Below are 20,119 nucleotides of genomic sequence, written 5' to 3'. Positions count from 1 at the left end.
GCAACGCGCCTGGAATGTGCAACGCGCTGCACATACGCAACAGTTTGCAAATATTCTTGCATTGTTCAAATGCGCGACTACCTCGTTTAATATGCAGCGCGCAGTCTGCGCTTGGAAACTCTAAACAAAGCGTTGGCTTTGCCCTTCTGCTTATGTTAAAATCAACCGATGAGCAAAATTTCCGAATAAATCAAAGTGCCAACCAGGAAAGGTTGAGGCAATCCTATTCCCACTTTCTGTTCACTGATGCTGCAGTCAGAAAAACGTTGGGCTCAAATATCAAAAGCATTTTTCATTCCCTTTCAAGGCAGCTACTGGGAATGACCCCTCTCAAATGCAGGCCTTCTTACACCAGCGACTTCTGAATTCAAAATACAGTCATCCTCTCTTGCCTGCGAACCAAAACACTGTCATTTAGTCCACGCCGACAACGACCAAGGAAAAGGCATACTTAGAGATTGCGATGTCCAACGGTTGCTTCAGCCGAGACGGACTCTTTCGTAGGTCGAATTTACGCTATTTAGCAGCCCAGTTTTCTTCACCGGCCCCTTTGTGGCATTCTTTATTCAAAGTGCTTCCTTTTGCAGGCGTGTTTTTTCTTCTGCAGGTTGCAGAATACAGCCAGAAAATATGTACTCGTCGCTGCAGTATCTTACATTATATTGTGTCCAGCCTTTTTGTTTACTTGCTTACTGGAAACCGAGCAACGCGCCTGGAATGTGCAACGCGCTGCACATACGCAACAGTTTGCAAATATTCTTGCATTGTTCAAATGCGCGACTACCTCGTTTAATATGCAGCGCGCAGTCTGCGCTTGGAAACTCTAAACAAAGCGTTGGCTTTGCCCTTCTGCTTATGTTAAAATCAACCGATGAGCAAAATTTCCGAATAAATCAAAGTGCCAACCAGGAAAGGTTGAGGCAATCCTATTCCCACTTTCTGTTCACTGATGCTGCAGTCAGAAAAACGTTGGGCTCAAATATCAAAAGCATTTTTCATTCCCTTTCAAGGCAGCTACTGGGAATGACCCCTCTCAAATGCAGGCCTTCTTACACCAGCGACTTCTGAATTCAAAATACAGTCATCCTCTCTTGCCTGCGAACCAAAACACTGTCATTTAGTCCACGCCGACAACGACCAAGGAAAAGGCATACTTAGAGATTGCGATGTCCAACGGTTGCTTCAGCCGAGACGGACTCTTTCGTAGGTCGAATTTACGCTATTTAGCAGCCCAGTTTTCTTCACCGGCCCCTTTGTGGCATTCTTTATTCAAAGTGCTTCCTTTTGCAGGCGTGTTTTTTCTTCTGCAGGTTGCAGAATACAGCCAGAAAATATGTACTCGTCGCTGCAGTATCTTACATTATATTGTGTCCAGCCTTTTTGTTTACTTGCTTACTGGAAACCGAGCAACGCGCCTGGAATGTGCAACGCGCTGCACATACGCAACAGTTTGCAAATATTCTTGCATTGTTCAAATGCGCGACTACCTCGTTTAATATGCAGCGCGCAGTCTGCGCTTGGAAACTCTAAACAAAGCGTTGGCTTTGCCCTTCTGCTTATGTTAAAATCAACCGATGAGCAAAATTTCCGAATAAATCAAAGTGCCAACCAGGAAAGGTTGAGGCAATCCTATTCCCACTTTCTGTTCACTGATGCTGCAGTCAGAAAAACGTTGGGCTCAAATATCAAAAGCATTTTTCATTCCCTTTCAAGGCAGCTACTGGGAATGACCCCTCTCAAATGCAGGCCTTCTTACACCAGCGACTTCTGAATTCAAAATACAGTCATCCTCTCTTGCCTGCGAACCAAAACACTGTCATTTAGTCCACGCCGACAACGACCAAGGAAAAGGCATACTTAGAGATTGCGATGTCCAACGGTTGCTTCAGCCGAGACGGACTCTTTCGTAGGTCGAATTTACGCTATTTAGCAGCCCAGTTTTCTTCACCGGCCCCTTTGTGGCATTCTTTATTCAAAGTGCTTCCTTTTGCAGGCGTGTTTTTTCTTCTGCAGGTTGCAGAATACAGCCAGAAAATATGTACTCGTCGCTGCAGTATCTTACATTATATTGTGTCCAGCCTTTTTGTTTACTTGCTTACTGGAAACCGAGCAACGCGCCTGGAATGTGCAACGCGCTGCACATACGCAACAGTTTGCAAATATTCTTGCATTGTTCAAATGCGCGACTACCTCGTTTAATATGCAGCGCGCAGTCTGCGCTTGGAAACTCTAAACAAAGCGTTGGCTTTGCCCTTCTGCTTATGTTAAAATCAACCGATGAGCAAAATTTCCGAATAAATCAAAGTGCCAACCAGGAAAGGTTGAGGCAATCCTATTCCCACTTTCTGTTCACTGATGCTGCAGTCAGAAAAACGTTGGGCTCAAATATCAAAAGCATTTTTCATTCCCTTTCAAGGCAGCTACTGGGAATGACCCCTCTCAAATGCAGGCCTTCTTACACCAGCGACTTCTGAATTCAAAATACAGTCATCCTCTCTTGCCTGCGAACCAAATACTGTCAATTAGTCTTGTCCTTGGCAGTCAATAAGCAAACAAAAAGGCTTTACTCAATAAAATGTAATGCTGCAGTGAGGAGAACATACTGCCTGTATTCTTTAACTTGCAATAAAAAACACTCCTCCAAAATGGCGTACTCGGAATGATGAAGGGCAAAACGTGTCTAGTGAAGAAACTCGGTTCTTACACGGTGTTAAGAAGCGTAAATGTGTTGATCCGTATTTTTAGTTAATCTCTTTGAAATTAATTTTTACTTAAAGCAGATCACTCCTAAATGAAGGAAATGTCCCTGCCCAGAAAAGAAGCCATTTTGAAATGCACCCTCTGCAATACGGCTAAATAGTACCATTTTCGGACCCGATTGCATCCAAATTTCTCAGAACTGGAAGCGTTGAGTTCTTGCCTGATGGCAAGTGGCAAAGTTTCATTAATTCCCCGTAGCCTTCATGCCCCTCTAATATATAATATTTTAAGTGTATAACTTTTATTAATGAGCTCGGCGGACATGTTTCTGGCCTATTTACAGGGGTGCACTCCAGAGCCATACGTCGCCATCTTTGCACAGGTTACCTCGCCATTTTGGCCTATGGGTCCAGTCCACTAATTCAAGCCCCGTTGAAAACAGTGTAAAATCAGCACCGTTCAGGGCCCAATAGCATGCACGCCAACATCCCTGAGATTTCTGAAACACAAATGAAATTCTTGTCTATGGTCACTTATCCTTCAATTTCTTTTCAATTTTTTGTGGGTTAACCAATTACATTATTAATCATTCCCACAAGACAAAATCACCCCCCAAAAAGTGATTTTTCCGAAGTCTTGTTGCAGCCATTTTTCAAGTGGCAATCCTCAACTTTCTCGGGCACTTAGGACCTTTTTTCAACCGTAGTTTTTAGCCCTTCTGCTCTCATGTGAAAGCTCAAAGACCCAGGGAGTTGATCCTGGCAACGATTTACACAATCTCACCATTTTGGGGGCCAAACAATCTCCTTCTTCAAAAGATACTGTGGGGGCACTTTTAATGTTAATGAGCTGGTCAGAAATTCTCACTTGAATTAGTGGTCTGCACCCCTAATATCCCCGTCCCGGGGACTGCTGCCGTGCCGCGCCTGCCCATTGGCCGGCTCCCGAGGTCCGCGTCCGCCGTAGGCTGTGTTCATGATGGTCCCGCTGCACTCTCTCCCCGGGCTCTGGTACCCGCTCGCGCACAGACCGGTGTCGGTCACTTCGCCCAAGTTGCCACTTCGCCCACTGCCTGAATCCATCCTGAATGCCAGGAAAGATAAAACATCATATAGCAATATTAGCATATGGTGGATTTGGAAACTCAGGCACGAAGGAAGATGGGTCGGGGGGGGCAAAAATCATTTCCATTTTCAAAATTTGATCTGAATAAAATTATCACACACACTTACACATACTCTCCACTCAGAGAATTCAAATTACACAACTTAGTTCGGGGCCCGGTCGCCCACCATTTTTTTTTTGGGGGGGGGGGCTACTGCCTCCCCTGCCCCTGGTTCCTACATGCCTGAAAATGTCAAGGTTTTTTATGAAAGCCGATGCAAAGCTAAAAGCGGGGCGCGACACCAACTGGTGCAGATAGCGAGAACAGCGCGGAAGAGCTTTGTCCCGCACTCCTTCGACAACACAAAGCACATTCCGAATTTTGACAACCCAAATTTGACGCAAATTGATCAAAAGCCCCAGTCGTATTCCAAGGACTTAGTTCTTAGAATAACAATCGTCTTCATCATGTATCCAATTTTTTTCACTTTTTATGAGGTCTAGTGCACGCTGTTGGAAAACTTCGGAAAGTTTTTTGTTTTGATTATTTTATCCAAAAACTTGCAAGTACTAAACCCCAACTTCTAAATAACCATGCACCCCTCAAGAAACATGCAATAACGGACCGACCTGCTGTCCCTTGGTATAATGAAAGCCTTACCAAAGAAAAACGCCGACGTCGTCAGTTGGAAAGGAAATGGCGAAATACTAAGAACCAATTAGATCATGACAATTTCAAGGCACAACGAGACTTAGTCAAATTCATGTTTCATCAAGCTAAGTCTGACTACTACCATAAGAAAATTCAGGGCTGCGCAGGGGACCAAAAAGCCCTTTTTAAAATAACAAATCATCTCATGCATCGAAGTTCTACTCCAAAACTTCCGACCTGCTCATCCCACGAGGAACTAGCTAGTCGCTTCTCAGCCCATTTTGTCGGCAAAATACACAACATTAGAGACAACTTACAGGCGGTGGCGATTAATCTTCCACCTGCAGTAGTTCATCATGACTCCGCGTGCCAGTCCTCCCTTACAACTTTTGCACCTGCATCCGAAGAGGAAATCATCAAAACCATCAAGATGTCCCCGCCCAAGTCAAGCCCACTGGACCCTCTTCCAACACAACTGGTCAAGAACTGCTTGGACACACTAGCTGGGCCAATAACTCGACTTATCAACATGTCATTTGAAGACGGGCAGTTTCCTAGCTCTTTCAAAGCTGCTCTAGTTACCCCAGTCATCGAGAAAGACAATCTAGACTGCAACGACATGAACAATTACAGACCCATATCTAACCTTTCTTTTGTGTCGAAGGTAGTAGAGAGGGCTGTGGCGGACAGGTTAAACGCACATCTGACTAAGCATCGCCTACGGGAGAACCAACAATCTGCTTATAGAAAACTCCACAGTGTTGAAACGGCTCTAGTGAGTGTTCACAACGATATCATGTGTGCTGTGGATGCCAAAAAAGCGGTGCTGCTCGTCCTGCTTGACCTCTCTGCTGCATTCGACACAATCGATCATGCTGTACTTCTTGAAAGATTGAATGTTAATTTTGGTATAAAGGGATTAGCTTTGACCTGGCTCCAATCGTATCTTAGTAATCGCCGTCAGGCTGTGCAGATTCTAGGAGCATCATCAGCAGAAACTTGTGTCCCATACGGTGTACCCCAGGGCTCTGTCCTCGGTCCTGTACTCTTTACCCTTTACACTTCTCCACTTGGACACATTTCTCGCAAACACGGTCTACAGTCACATTTCTACGCCGACGACACACAATTGTACACAACATTTTGCCCGACTATCAGTGGCGACGACTGTAATGCACTCCACTCCATGACATCTTGTTTACATGATATACAAGAGTGGACGGCTGCAAACTTCCTGAAGTTCAACTCCCAAAAAACGAAATTTCTAATTATCTGTTCTCCACAGCTCAGAAATAAATTCCACATTCCAAACATGCAGGTTGGTGATGCCCAGGTAGTACCGTGTTCAGATGCACGTAATCTTGGCGTTTTGTTCGATCAGCACGTGACCTTCGAGAAACACGTCTCACACATTTGTCAAACATCATACGCTCATCTCCGGCGCATCGCTACTATCCGGCGAATGCTTACAAATCAGGCAGCCGAACAGCTCATTCATGCTTTCATAACTTCCAGACTCGACTTCTGCAACAGCTTACTTTCTGGTCTCTCTAATAACACGCTCCGTCGCCTTCAACTGGTTCAGAATGCTGCTGCACGCCTGCTAACTGGCCATAAGAAATCCACACACATCACCCCTATTTTTCAAGCCCTTCACTGGCTGCCTATCCAGTATAGAATACAATACAAGATCATTTTGCTCACATTCAAAGCACTTCACGGTTCCGCCCCAGACTATTTACAATCACTCTTACAGGTTCGCAGCTCCAGGTCGGGCTTGAGGTCATCAGGAAAGTCACTATTTGTTCCTCGAACCCGCCTGAGCAGTTATGGTGACAGGGCCTTTTCAAGTGCCGCCCCCCGTCTTTGGAACTCCCTCCCGGTAGATCTGAGAGAAACACATAACCCCACACTCTTTGCCCAGAGATTAAAAACCCACCTTTATGTCCCAGCTTTTCCTTCTTGAGACCGAGGCTCTTTCATCAGACCGGCGCCTTTGAATGGTCACCAGATACAGGCGCCTTATAAATGCTGTATTATTACTATTAAAGGATGCAGGGAGTTGTCGATTAAACACACGCCTGTACGTGCTTGTGACATCAGGGCATGCATCACCTGATATCTCGAAATACCTATAGTGTGGGCCAAGGGGCGGGTCGGTGAAGTGGCCCGGGCGAGGTGGCAAAGGTAAGTGACTGTAAAACACATAGACTCGTACCCAATTTCAGGTCACAGCCAAATTATTGGGACACGGTTTCCTTTTGTTTTGTTCTGGGGCAGTGGGCCTGACATTTGATTTAATACTTCATGATTGAATGTACCACCAATGTGCAATAGCGCCCCCTCTGTTCAGTCTAAGCAAGGGAATTTTTTTTGCCGCCATTTCAAAAGGCATGAGAGTTGGGGTTCACTTCCTGCCACTAGTGGGAAGGTCGTGTTGCGTTGATGAATTTACTTTTACAAGGCCAACATATTACAGTTACTTTCCTGGTGATTGATATTTACGGCAACAGATATGCCTCGTGAAATAATTACGCTTCAACTTGGGCAGTGTGGAAATCAAAGTAAGGTTTGGTATGTTTGGGATTAGGGGCCGTCATGGCCATGTATGATGTAGTAACTAGTAGTAGGCCTGGGCCTACTTCGAGAACTCAAAGTCACTAAAATAACTTTAGGCCTACTCCGTGTGACTTTGAGCGCAATTGGTGTCGTAACACTGTGGGGTTTTGAAAAGTGCTTTGCCAGGGTCAGGTAGCTGTAGATGAGAAAACCTCCGTTTGCGCTTTCTGGAGCAAATCTACCCCTTAATGAATTTCTACCTGTATCAAACATCCAGGTATTTTGTAAAATTTTACCTACACTACAGTAAACTCCAACTGAGTCGGCACTCACGGGACCCCCAAATTGGCTTACGCAAAGGCAGACTTCTACTGTGTAAGTCGTCATTTTGCTGACTTACAATGTACATGAAATGATGACTTATGCCTATGCATACATTACATGTATGTAAATGCACACTGTATTTAATTGGGTTGCAATGCTCAAAATATCTAGTCTGAGCATGGAGGAAGACACAATGAAAATTGCATGGTTTGCAATGCTCCGAGGTTTTGAGATGGGACTGGATTTTGTGAAGCGCAGCAGTCCATCAGACTGAGTGCGAATGGGGTACATGTCCTACCAGCATACATGGAGCAGTAAATGCTGAATTCTCCCAGCGACATCCCAACCAAAAATCATGCTCCACTGGACTGCTGAAAATACATGTGCTATACTTCAGAGTACATGAAAAGCAGAAATATCTACACATAAACAGGAATAAAGTTCCGTGAACTAACTAACTTACTGGGCTGAAGTAGGCCTCATTGGCTGGAAAGTACGCACGAGCCTATGGCTGTGGCTATTAAGTCATGTTTATATTCCGGCAGAGCCAAGTGATTCGGACACAGCCTACTGGTATGTCAGCAGGTTAATGATGCAGAGGGCCTGTGTGGGGCACCCTCCTAGAGGACATGTTTTGTTATTTAGATTTAATGACAATGAATGCACAAAGGGTTTACTCGAGCGTATCCTAGCGGTAGAAAGAAATGTCCTCCAACGTGACGTATGCAGGTGGTGTAATGACATTTCTATTTTGTCCCCATGTAAAATTGCTGAAGTTTAAATCACTTCATGTATAGACAGAAGAGGTACACATCACAACTCGGAGACTGTCCGTGTTTTCCTCCTTTTGGTTGCAACATGATGAAAATAACTGAAACCTTTCTGTACAGTGTGGGAAGATATTCACAGAGCAAAAACAGTAAAATTTCAGGCCTGATGTAAAGGGAAAGAGTTTAGTCAATAATTCAGATTTTCCCCATCCGCTGCAACACTTTTTTTGCCCCTTTGAGTTTTGAGTGTGAAGTAGGGAATAGCCACCAATTGACCAATCAGAGAGAAGAATCAAGACTCAATGATACATGTCATCCCAACTGTGAGAATAGAGGAGCTGCATGGAGCGCCCTCACAGAGGATGTTTGTTATTCAATGACAATGAAGTACAACATAGATATACTCAAGCATGTCACAGTGAGGGCACGCCATGCAAGTCCTCTATTGGCCCTAGATAGATCCATCATCAGGAGATCATGGGAAGAAGGTATGATCATTCATCTGTTCATGCCTCATTATGGTCAATCTAAATCGAGGCCAGGCATTACGTGGCTGTTCTTTGACTACTAGGCCTGTTATCTGCCCTGAGCTGAAGTGCACCGGCGAAAGACAGACAGATGGTACTCCATTTTCCAAAAGGGTCCTTGCATGCGTTCAGCATGCATGCAAAGACCGTACATTCCAGCCTACATTCATTGCGTGTACTAAGCATGCTCTTCGTCAAACGTACAGAAACTCGCACGCCGATGCGGTGAATGCGTACCAAAGGGTGTCAATTTCATTTCAAAGCACACCCTCTGTTGTTCCTGCTCAGAGTGGATAATCTTCATAATACAAGCTTACGAACCTTTTCCTGACTCCCCATAGACTTTGTACACAACTGATGAACTTGACTTGAGTCCAGATGCAGTAATTTTTCTAAGTTCTATATCCACCCACCACTTTTCATCCTTAATATGACTTGAAAATTCCCCTAAAATATGCGCAAACACTAATCACGAAAGGAAAAAAATTCAGTTTGTTTTGAAAATACATGTACACGTATGCATGTACTTACATACATATGTTTCCTGTTATGGCCCATTGACACTTTGCACAAAGTTGACTCGAAGTTTTTTCAACAATTGCAAGATTTCTGTCCATGTAGCCAACATATTCATGTGCCGTTATTTTTTCTTCATTTTATTAGGTTTTCTTGTAAGAAAGCAAGCACAAATATCACCCAGTTGTGGTTTTGGGGGTTTTTGGTTCATACAGTTAATGATCCCTCAGCTTTGCTTACATGAAAATAAGGAGAACTTGGGACTTGAAGCTACTCTACGAGCAATGGTAACGTGTCTCAAATACTTCATTTCATGGCCTGTACATTTCCATATCATGGCCTGTTGTGATTGGAAAGGAGTCCTTAATTATTGGTCATCTTAATGAAGAGTTCATGTTCCTCTTTTGCACTCGTAGTTGGCTTTGAGTTTTGGAAGCAGCTTTGCTCAGAGCATGGTATCAGCCCTGAGGGAATCCTAGAGGACTTTGCCACCAACGACACCGATCGGAAAGATGTCTTCTTCTACCAGGTACGTGCTTCTAGTTGAAACCACTACGATCGAGGGTAGGTCATGTCCATGGATGTTGGCATAAGAGGCCGATACTTGGAGAATGATCGTGCACAAAGTTTTACGTATGGCTTCCTGTGCACACTGGTGTGTGTGGATACAACCAGTTTTCAATGCAGTTTCCTGGTAGATTTGCAAAAGGGGAAACACATCTGAATGCGTGTACACACCAGAAATGCCATTGTGTATCTCGCAGTAGAATTAGAACTCTTATGAGTACATATGTAGGTCTTATAAGACTTAAAGGTTTTCATGGTGAAAGAAACTTGATCTATAGTAAAGATTGCGGTAACACCATGTATTTATCTCTTCTTTGAGTATGTGTGGTTCTGAGAAGAACCGGGGAATAACTCGATAAATACATGGTGTTACCGCAATCTTTACTATAGATCTATGTAGGTCTTGATGGCGCCAACATTCTGCCGTCCATACATGTGCATGAAGTATGTACTTTGTACACTTTACCAGGCTGATGATGAGCACTATATTCCACGTGCTGTCCTACTGGACTTGGAGCCTCGCGTCATCCACAGCATCCTAAATTCTTCTTATGCCAATCTCTTCAACCCGGAGAACATCTACCTGTCCAAACACGGTGGGGGAGCCGGTAATAACTGGGCATCTGGGTATGAGCAGGTACATTTTGCCATCAACTTGATCTTAAACAACGTAGTTAGTGAGATTCTTAGCAATTTCAAATGTCTTAAAGTTGGATACCATGGGTGATTTTCGATGTCTTCGATGTAAACATCGTTTTGGGGATGAATGTTAAATATACTCAACAGACACAATTCTTCTTTACCAGTAGTCCAGCCAGTCAGATGAATCAACAAGATGATTGCTCATTCTCTTTGTTATCGTCACAAAGGGAGTAACCTAATGTGCCGCTCTCCTCACTAATGAGTCCCCAGAATTACATGAGATTTGAATCTCACATAACTTATACATTTAGTACCGTAATAATTTTTTGGGTGTATCAGCAGAGATATTGATGCAGGAAGGGTGAGTTTACTTTTTCTATCCTGTTGAATAAGCAGTTGGAAGGAAGTTTTCAATGCCACAGAAGTGTTGACTGGCATTGTGTACTGGGCTGTTGTAAAAAAAGCAACTTAGTCCGGTTTTTGTACAGGATGATGATTTCAGTTAGTAAGATGTGAAATGTTCTTGCCCTGTTATCCAGTCAGTACTGATATAATTTTGTGTGCACTTTGATGTAGGGAGAGCGTTTGTACGAAGAAGTGTTTGACATTATAGACAGGGAGGCTGATGGAAGTGACAGTCTGGAGGTAAGATAAAGTGATCTTTGTTGTGGAATGGACAAATTAGAAACCCTGATCACTTTCATTTCTACATTCTCACCCCCCCCCAAAAAGGGTTTCAGTAAAGGCTAGCATTAGGATGGTTTATACCAAGATCAGAAGGATAAACTGTTGTGCACTACACTGTGTGCTTGGATGCTTTAATTTCATTGGCTGAGTATGGCCACATGACTGGTCCGAAAATAATCATGTTCCACAGGCCAACACAGTAGAGCTGACTTGCGCATGGAGACAGCTTGTGTTTGGCCGGGATGTTTGCAGTGTCCAAAGGTTATGCCACATTGATCAGATTTATTCCTTTTGAAGTAAGTTACGACCACGGATTGCTTGGAGAGATTGGTACAATGATACAAAACAATCCTGGACGACCACAATATAGGATATGCCATTTGGAACACTTGCGAAGTATTCACGGATCAAAGCTGGGGTACTTTGTTTTCCAAGAGAGCCAAACATGGCATATCCAATATTACAGTTGTGAGTAGTGAGTGAGTTGGGTTTTCTGACGGTGTGCATGCAAAATGAGGGACGTCATAGATCATTGGAGTACATCAATACATATGTGCGAGGCCAGCCTATCAGGGCAGCCATACACTGGCTCATGCCGTGCTCGTATTTGAACTAGTGTGACTTTGGATGCTTTGTTCTTGAAAGGCCTTGTCTTGTTGAAATACCAAACTGGCTCATAGATTTTGTGTAGGGTGCCTTTGATTATTCTGCGCAGCAGGAAAAGCATACAGGGTTAGCACCGGCAGCTAACTGCTCACTTGCTGTTTGCTGAACCATTCAGTGATTTGCTTATCTTAATTCCTTTTCCCACCGAGTTTTTAGGCCTTCGAGCCAATGGCCTGTACGTTTTGCCTTCTTTTCATCACAGGGTTTTGTACTCTGCCATTCAATTGCTGGGGGCACAGGATCCGGCATGGGGTCATACCTGCTAGAACGACTCAATGACAGGTCAGTTCAAGACAGCTTGAGATAAAAGGAGAAAAACAACATTGGTTGAAACCGTCAGCACAGCCACAAACAATATCTCTGGATTGATGAGCATAACTGAAATATGACAGGAAAACTTCTTTCTATGGGTGTCGTCCCAGCTGATTAGCAAACCACCACTGTTTTACTGGTCTTTAATTTCGTGCAAGTCTTTGTTGTGTGGAAATAGTCAGCTGCAGTGAATATGGAACTACCTGTATCAAACTGTGGCAGTGTAGGTTTACCTCAGTATAGACTTTTTCCACCCACATGGCTAAATGTAAACAATACCACCACGTGTGGACCGCCTTGGCCATGGTGATCGCATATATTCCTACGGGCAGCTTCGACCGTGTACAAGTGCACATCCAGACGCTGCATGTTTGACTAGTTGATCTTGAATATCTTGAGATTACCATCACAACACTACTCTTATTACCATCACAACACATCGCGGTCCAGCATGGTTGTGACATCACAGGAAAAAGGTCTATCGAGAAATCACTTGTTCACAGCATAAAATTCCATTGAAAGTCAATAATACTGATGGTTGATTTCAGTGCTATTGTATTTACATGTGAGGGTCTGCAGTCTGTCATCACTGTCTCATGTTTGTTGTGCATTTTCATCTTGTCCATTGTAGATTTCCCAAGAAGTTGATCCAGACCTACTCAGTTTTCCCCAACCAGCAGGAGATTAGCGATGTAGTGGTGCAGCCCTATAACTCTATGCTAACCCTGAAGAGACTAACCCAGAACGCAGACTGTGTGGTGAGTTCCATCAATCAAGGCTCAGGTTTTATACTTGAGTATACAGGTGACAAACAGGTCAGCTTTGCCCAAGCTGATTTCCTTTTGGTCTCGAAAACCTTTTGAATAAGTGGGAAATTAATTTGGATTATTGAAAAATTGGAACCAAACAAAGTGAGGAGGAAGTCTAGTTGGTCTTGATAAGTAAAGTATTTTGAAAAGACAAAAATTTCTTAGTGTTCCTGACCATTCTAGTCAGTGATTTTTTACATATTGAAATCAGATAAAAGTATTTTGTATCTGATTTCAGTACCATTGTTCAATAACAAATAAACGGTGAGAGCGTGGTCAGCAAGCTTGAATGGAATTTAAACTTTTCATTCAGTAAATTGGTGAAAATCAACTCTCTGTCACACCAAAGATCTTAACTTTTAATAATTCTGTTGCTGAGAATTCCAAAATGATGGCTTATACAAAACTTGCATGCTTCACCAATCAGAGTAAGACAGTGTGGTTGATGTCAAAGATCTTTCTTAATGTGATGTCATCTTTGAAGCACTAGCATCCTTTGTACTATGTCTGTGATAACCTTAGTTAATTCCCCTCCCCATTTGTAGGTTGTGCTGGACAACACCGCCATGAATCGTATCGCCAGCGAGCGACTACACCTTTCCAACCCTGACTTCACACAAATCAACCAAATGGTATGTTTATTTGGGATTATGACATAGATTATTGGTTGGTTATAAAACAGGAGGGCGGAGCAAGAGAAGCAAAAAGGATGGGGGTTTTTACATTTGATGGAATAATCTGTGTTGAACACTACCAACCAACATGGAGAATCATGTGACCTTTACAGTGGATTTTATTGGTCCGAAACAGTACAGTATATATATGTAACAAATGACTATGTCATTGTGTCACTAAATGTCACCTTTCACATCACTTAAATCGCAAAGGCTTAGTCCAAGGTAAGACACTGCATCACCACATTTCTTGGATGGCATCCCAAAATGTTGTTCATTGCTACCAGCTGCAGTTACAGTGGAATTTTTCATAAATTATAAGAATGCAGTGGATGGTTTTTGTAGTTATACATCTCTGGCTAATATCCTCCAGGTCTCCACCATCATGTCAACAAGTACGACGACACTACGCTACCCTGGCTACATGAACAATGACCTGATTGGGCTGATAGCCTCTCTCATTCCAACCCCTAGGCTACACTTCCTAATGACTGGCTACACACCTCTCACAGTCAGCTCGGATCTCAAGGTAGACTAGCATGGGACTATTCTCTATTCCTTACCGTAATTCAAACGCTACACCTGCCGAAAGAAAAGTATTTACCGGACTTCAGAGAGAGGCGAAATGATTAGTGGTGAAGGTTTATCTCTTACGATGGATGGGTTATGATTTTCACTCCATATCAATTTACTTCTGTTATGAACATTCACAATAAAATAAGTTTATTCAACTAACAACCTCATTCCCATGGTGGCAAGTAGTATGCCCCCACAACAACCTGCTCTCCACCCCCTCCCCGATAATGGATCATTGGAGCATTGCTCAACACTTTTGCACACAGGAAGCTCCCATTGGTTGGCTGTGCATTAAAACTGACACCCACTTTAAATGCATTTTCTGATATAAAAATGTGGTAAATTTGTTCGGCGTTACAGATCCAAAAGCAGGATTTGTAAAAAGTTAAAGTCTGAAAATCATATCCAGGGTATTTGCAGTTGCCTATTTCAAATGAAAAAAAGTGACAACGGGAGGGATTACAGGGAATGTGAAAATTCACGAGTGTTAAAATAAACACTCACTAGGATTACTAACACCAAGTACACTATATAAAGTAATTCCCTACTGTTAAGTCAATTCCAGATGTAGGAGGAAAGTTTGCTATCCAGGGGTTACTGTTGAAGAGAAGTGGGCAATAAAGCAACTCCTGGGGTCCAGGTTAATTAGTGTACGGTCAGACATGGTGGTCCAGTTAAACAAAGGAAAAATTGGTGTGGATTCCATCATTCCGTGTTTGATTGTCAATCGCACTCCTAGTCAAATAGTGTCCGTAAGACCACAGTACTGGATGTGATGCGACGTCTGCTGCAACCCAAAAACATCATGGTGTCTACAACGCTGCGAGACAGACAGAGCAACCATTGTTACATCTCTATCTTGAACATCATCCAAGGAGAGGTTGACCCAACTCAGGTAATGATGCCTTCTCTGGCTTGTGTTTGAGTGCATGCAAGTAATGCATGGTTTTGGAATAGATAGTCCACATTATGACACACCTCTTGAAAGGCTGTCCATCCTAGTTGGCTGAAACAAGGTCATGTGGAGTTCACTTACTTGTGCTTGTGCATGAAATGTGCGTCATTGTGAACTAATTGTGCACAAAGACATTATCAGAGATCAAGGTTGATGATTTGTCTGCTTACTGAACATCATTTTTGTAGGTGCACAAGAGTCTTCAGCGAATTAGAGAGCGTAAGCTGGCACAATTCATCCCCTGGGGGCCAGCTAGCATCCAGGTAGCCTTGTCGCGCAAATCACCCTATGTCCAGACAGCCCATAGAGTTAGTGGATTGATGTTGGCCAACCATACCAGCATCGTTTCGGTGAGTTAGTAATCACCCTATGTCCAGACAGCCCATAGAGTTAGTGGATTGATGTTGGCCAACCATACCAGCATCGTTTCGGTGAGTTAGTAATCACCCTATGTCCAGACAGCCCATAGAGTTAGTGGATTGATGTTGGCCAACCATACCAGCATCGTTTCGGTGAGTTAGTAATCACCCTATGTCCAGACAGCCCATAGAGTTAGTGGATTGATGTTGGCCAACCATACCAGCATCGTTTCGTTGAGTTAGTAATCACCCTATGTCCAGACAGCCCATAGAGTTAGTGGATTGATGTTGGCCAACCATACCAGCATCGTTTCGTTGAGTTAGTAACTGGACACCCCCAACAAATTATTACTGGTATCAAAAGGTAAATTGTTCAGCATGATTACATCATGGGCCCATACTGAAATGTCTTTTCATGTTTGGAGGGTTTGATATTGGTAGAATTTTTCTCCTCAGCAAGAATAGATGCTGCCGAGATGGCAGTAATACGTTTACTGCATTGTGCAACAGTTGAACAGGTTGCTATTTCCCACAAGCTCCTTTCATCATGGACAGATTTTTGCTCATTCAGTCGAAAAACATGAACTACACATCCTTTCTCAGGTCTCTTGAGTAGGTCATGCTGTGCTATAATTTTGTGCATGGAGGCTATCACCTGGCAATGAGCATTGTAAAATGTGACATTCATAGTGACACACTCCGATGTATTGTAAACTTGTGCGTGATTGATGTTGTAAAAGTGCATGTAACCTGCCACTGGTTTCCCACAGTTATTTGAGAGAACTTGCCAGCAATATGACAAGCTGCGCAAGCGAGAGGCCTTCCTGGAACAGTTCCGCAAGCAGGCCATCTTCAAAGACAACCTGGATGAGTTGGATAACTCCAGAGAGGTAGTCCAACAGCTGGTGGATGAGTACCATGCTGCTACCAAGCCAGACTACATCTCCTGGGGTACACAACAGGTGAGGGGATGAGGGGGGTGGTAACCACTTCCTGCCGGGGCAGTTATCAATGCTGATGATGCTGGGCTGGGATATTTATCATTTTTTTCCGTTTTCAAAATTCTTTGAAAAATTCCTATCTTCATTGATTGGACACTTACAAACACTTGAAGGACTGTCTGGTGGCCCCTCTAGCCTGACAGACAAAATCTATTCACACCTGAGTATTTCAGCCAGGCCTGCAGCCTTGTAAAAAGAGCCCAGATTGTGCAGTGTTATATAACTTTCTTTTCTTCACTAACCTGGCTCAGTGCACTGCTGACCTCTTTTTGATAGGGGCCAGATTAGCGTGCAGCGGTGCTGTGTGGCTCATCTCTGTGGTGGTGGAGTGCTTTTGTCCCCGGTGGTAATCCGCTCGCTCTAAATGCCTCAAACCCTGGTATACTGTTCAAAATAAGGCTGGATTATCTTCCCTTTTGAGAGTGAAAAATGTCGGTAATTCCCAGCAGCCTGGTCTTTTGTTCCGAGTATGGTCTTTTGTTACAAAGCCCTGTTCCCTTTGTCCGAGTTCGGAGACCCCGGCCATGCATATAAAGCATCCGGAATCCTGGGCAGGGAGTGGTTAACATCATAACTTTACATTTTTTTGTTATGCTATGCCTTCAAGAATTTTTCCACTGTTGTGTTGCAGTCTTTTGGCACCAACTTCTAAGATTAATTGGCCATTTCTTATCAACATGTGTTTGAAGCATGTGGACAACATTCCTGAGCTAAATGACCGCAAGAAGAAATCCTTGTCTAATGAAATCAAAATTTCACAAATGGCTATCTTGTACATTGGTGCCAGTCATCAGATTTAAAAGCCATGGATACAAGTGAAAATGAGGCATAACCACACTGGTATTGTAGCAACAAGAATTTTTTTTTTCAAAACCGATCACCGCTAATGTTGGAAACTGTTCATTGTTCTGTAACTTTTAAGGGGCACCAAGTCCCATGTTTAAATAAGCAGGAGTGTGTGGGATATGAATTCCACAATCCTTCAACATCCTTCGAATCTCTTGATGGATTTGAAAAGATCTGGGCATATTAGGGTTGAAACAGACAGTGTTATGCATTAAATAAGGATTGTTGTATTTTTCAAATCATATGTCACAAAATCACAAATATTTTTACAAATGAATTCCATATTTCAAATTTTCCAATCTTTTTGAAAGGAATTGATGAAAGTGCCCTTTTGTTTCTGTCAGTGGGTACTGTGCGGTCGCAGAGCAATAAATTTTCATGGTTGCATAAAGATACCCAATAGAAAGTGACATGGTCTGTGTTCGTCATTTTTTTTTTGTATGTTTGCTTTACAGGCTGCTGAGGGAGGAAAGTCATAGATTGGAATAGCCAACAGCCCCTCAGCAGGACGGAGGAAAGTCACAAATCTGATTAGCTAACACCCTTTTACAAGAGGTTTAGCTCTTTTTTGGTGTACATATTAATAAGCTTGCAGTAGCAAAGCTGTCATTCTAAGTAAATTATAGCCAGGGTGAAAGCATGCGTGTGCATTATGTTCTTGCCTCCTCTGCCGGGTATTTCAGCCAGGCCTGCCGCCTTGTAAAAAGAGCCCAGATTGTGCAGTGTTATGTAATTTTCTTTTGTTCCCCAAACTGGCACAGTGCCATTTTCAATAAGGGCCAGATTACCATGTAGCGGTATTGTATCACTTGAGCACTTTTGTCCCCAGTCATAATCCGCTGGCGCTGAATGCCACAAACAGTGGTATAATCTTTCAAATCAATGACGGATTTCCTCCGTTATTGACAACTGAAAAAATGTTGGACATTCCCAGCAGCTCGGTCTTTTGTTCCAAGTACAGTCTTTTGTTACAAGCCCAGTTCCTTTTGTCCAATTTCGGGCACCCCGTCTGTGCATATTAAGCCATCGTCTCCGAAACCGTGCTCCCCTGCAGCAAGTTGAATGAGTTTCACAGGATGCAAGATATGGGGCGGAGAGAACCCCCCCCTTTGTGTTGGCCATTGTTGATTGGAATATTAGGAATTCCTGACAGACTTCAAGGGGGGATGTGTTAGGTAACAATAGTCTAGAGTGTGTTCAGGGATTGGACATGTGGGGGGGTACCCATCGTCCCATATCGTGCACAGTGTCATGATATTTGTAACTGAAAAGTCAATAGCCAACCTTTAACTACAAATACAAACAACGTCATTGATTACCAGTAAAGAAGGGTTTGAGTCTGGGCATGTTCTGTAGATTTCAGGGCTGACTTTACAGAGAATCTCAGACCCAAAATCTGCCATGCACAAAAAATGTTTGCTGTGACGTGCAGTCTCCAATCGGTTCCCAGCTGAATTTGCTTTGCACGTAGATTTGCTGAACTTCCGTAGCTGAATGCTACACATACACAACTACATGGAATTGGGCCAAGTTCGGATGTCTGAGGTTGACTGGATAGACACAATTGCATAGCTGAGTTGCAGTCGAGACCATCACAATTCTGTCACGTTAAAGACCAAAAGTCAATCAGTGGATGACAAATGATAAAGGAATGTCACTAACAGTCATTTCAGCAAGTGGTTCCTAGACTTGACTTCATGACTTATTTTATAAATTGTGATGACTGCAACACTCCATGTACAATTGTGCAGAAGTTGGTGAATATGTGCATTTATGGATTTTGGTTGTTAATTTCATAGACTACTCACTATAGACGATTCGTCTTTCATATTTTTAAAATGTGCCTTTGCGAAAAACCTTAGTTTTGCTGAATACAGTATGTCTAAAGAAGGAACGCAGCAAAGTTTACATTGCATTAAATAAATACAAATAAAATGCAAACTGTTCAAACTTTTCCTTTCAAAAGATGGTGACTCATAGAAAATAAGTTTCCTTTCAATTTTACTAGCAAAAATGTTGTGAATTCCAGTAGGGGAAACTCTCTTGATGATAACTAAGTTTTCATAAATTGTGTAAAAAAAAATTGTAGAAAGTGTAAATGAAGTATTGTGTGGTTTGAAATTGTGCATCAGTTAGAAAGAACTGTTGGATCAGTAGACCTACTGAAATAAGATATACATGTGGGCTCTGGTGCTGGCATTTGTACAAAATATGTTCTTCTTTTTTATAAATAACAGTAATTTATCAAGAGCACTCCACACATATCCACCAGCACTTGTGTTATGTGTGCTGTGTATCTCACAATCTCTGCTCACCAGGCCGTAAACATTGCTAGTCCATCTTAGCTTCCTGGAAAGTGTACAGCTTGGACAGGACATCAGCACTTGGGAGCCAAATTTTCTCAATCTCCCCAGAAGTATTGGCTGGTAGTTTTCAGTGTTGTTACTTATTCATTAAAAGTACAGTCCATTTGCACCCAAATTCTGTGTCTTGGACCAAATGCCACTACACAATGTCACACATTGAACCAATGATTTGCATAAAGTAAGTCCGTACACACGTGAGCAAAGCATGGTGATGCTGGCGCATGGCTTGGTGAATTAAACACGAAACTACAGTAAGAACGTTTCATCCTGCATGCACCCTCTGCATATTGTCATGTCAGTAAAACTCGGTCATTGAAGAAATTGCTGAAAAGACATGAATCTGGAACTGAGAACAGTTTCCAATTTTGTACACAACTGCTGAAGTGGAGTCGGGATGCAATACTCTTTCCCAAACTGCTAAGCGTAATTTCCAAAAGTGCATCTTTACAGACATTGGAATTGGCCTTTCACTACTTTCTTCTAAATGAAAGCTTTCCTAAAGGAGTA

General features: G+C 42.9%; 1 protein-coding gene across 3 annotated transcripts; it reads left to right on the top strand.

Annotated features, from left to right (window-relative positions):
- Positions 1-6,502: 6,502 nt before the first annotated feature.
- LOC110989323 (tubulin gamma-1 chain) lies at positions 6,503-19,727 on the top strand. Of its 3 annotated transcripts, none has more exons than XM_087147965.1 (12): positions 6,503-7,020; positions 9,569-9,681; positions 10,189-10,356; positions 10,938-11,006; positions 11,917-11,996; positions 12,658-12,784; positions 13,381-13,467; positions 13,883-14,038; positions 14,825-14,980; positions 15,229-15,390; positions 16,170-16,361; positions 17,702-19,727. In XM_087147965.1, exons 1-12 carry the CDS (start codon positions 6,972-6,974, stop codon positions 17,723-17,725), a joined length of 1,383 nt encoding a protein of 460 aa, XP_087004091.1. In that variant the 5' UTR covers positions 6,503-6,971; the 3' UTR covers positions 17,726-19,727. The 3 variants fall into 3 exon arrangements, with proteins under 3 accessions (XP_087004091.1, XP_087004089.1, XP_087004090.1); XM_087147963.1 differs by lacking the exon at positions 6,503-7,020 and adding an exon at positions 7,143-7,390; XM_087147964.1 differs by lacking the exon at positions 6,503-7,020 and adding an exon at positions 7,418-8,597.
- The last annotated feature ends 392 nt before the right edge of the window (positions 19,728-20,119 follow it).

Source organism: Acanthaster planci, linkage group LG17 (genome assembly GCF_054643075.1).
Source record: "Acanthaster planci isolate LZ-2023a linkage group LG17, COTS_SCS, whole genome shotgun sequence".
NCBI lineage: Eukaryota > Metazoa > Echinodermata > Asteroidea > Valvatida > Acanthasteridae > Acanthaster > Acanthaster planci.
The sequence above is the reverse complement of the archived record's forward strand: the minus strand, read 5'-3'. Positions and strand labels throughout refer to the sequence as shown.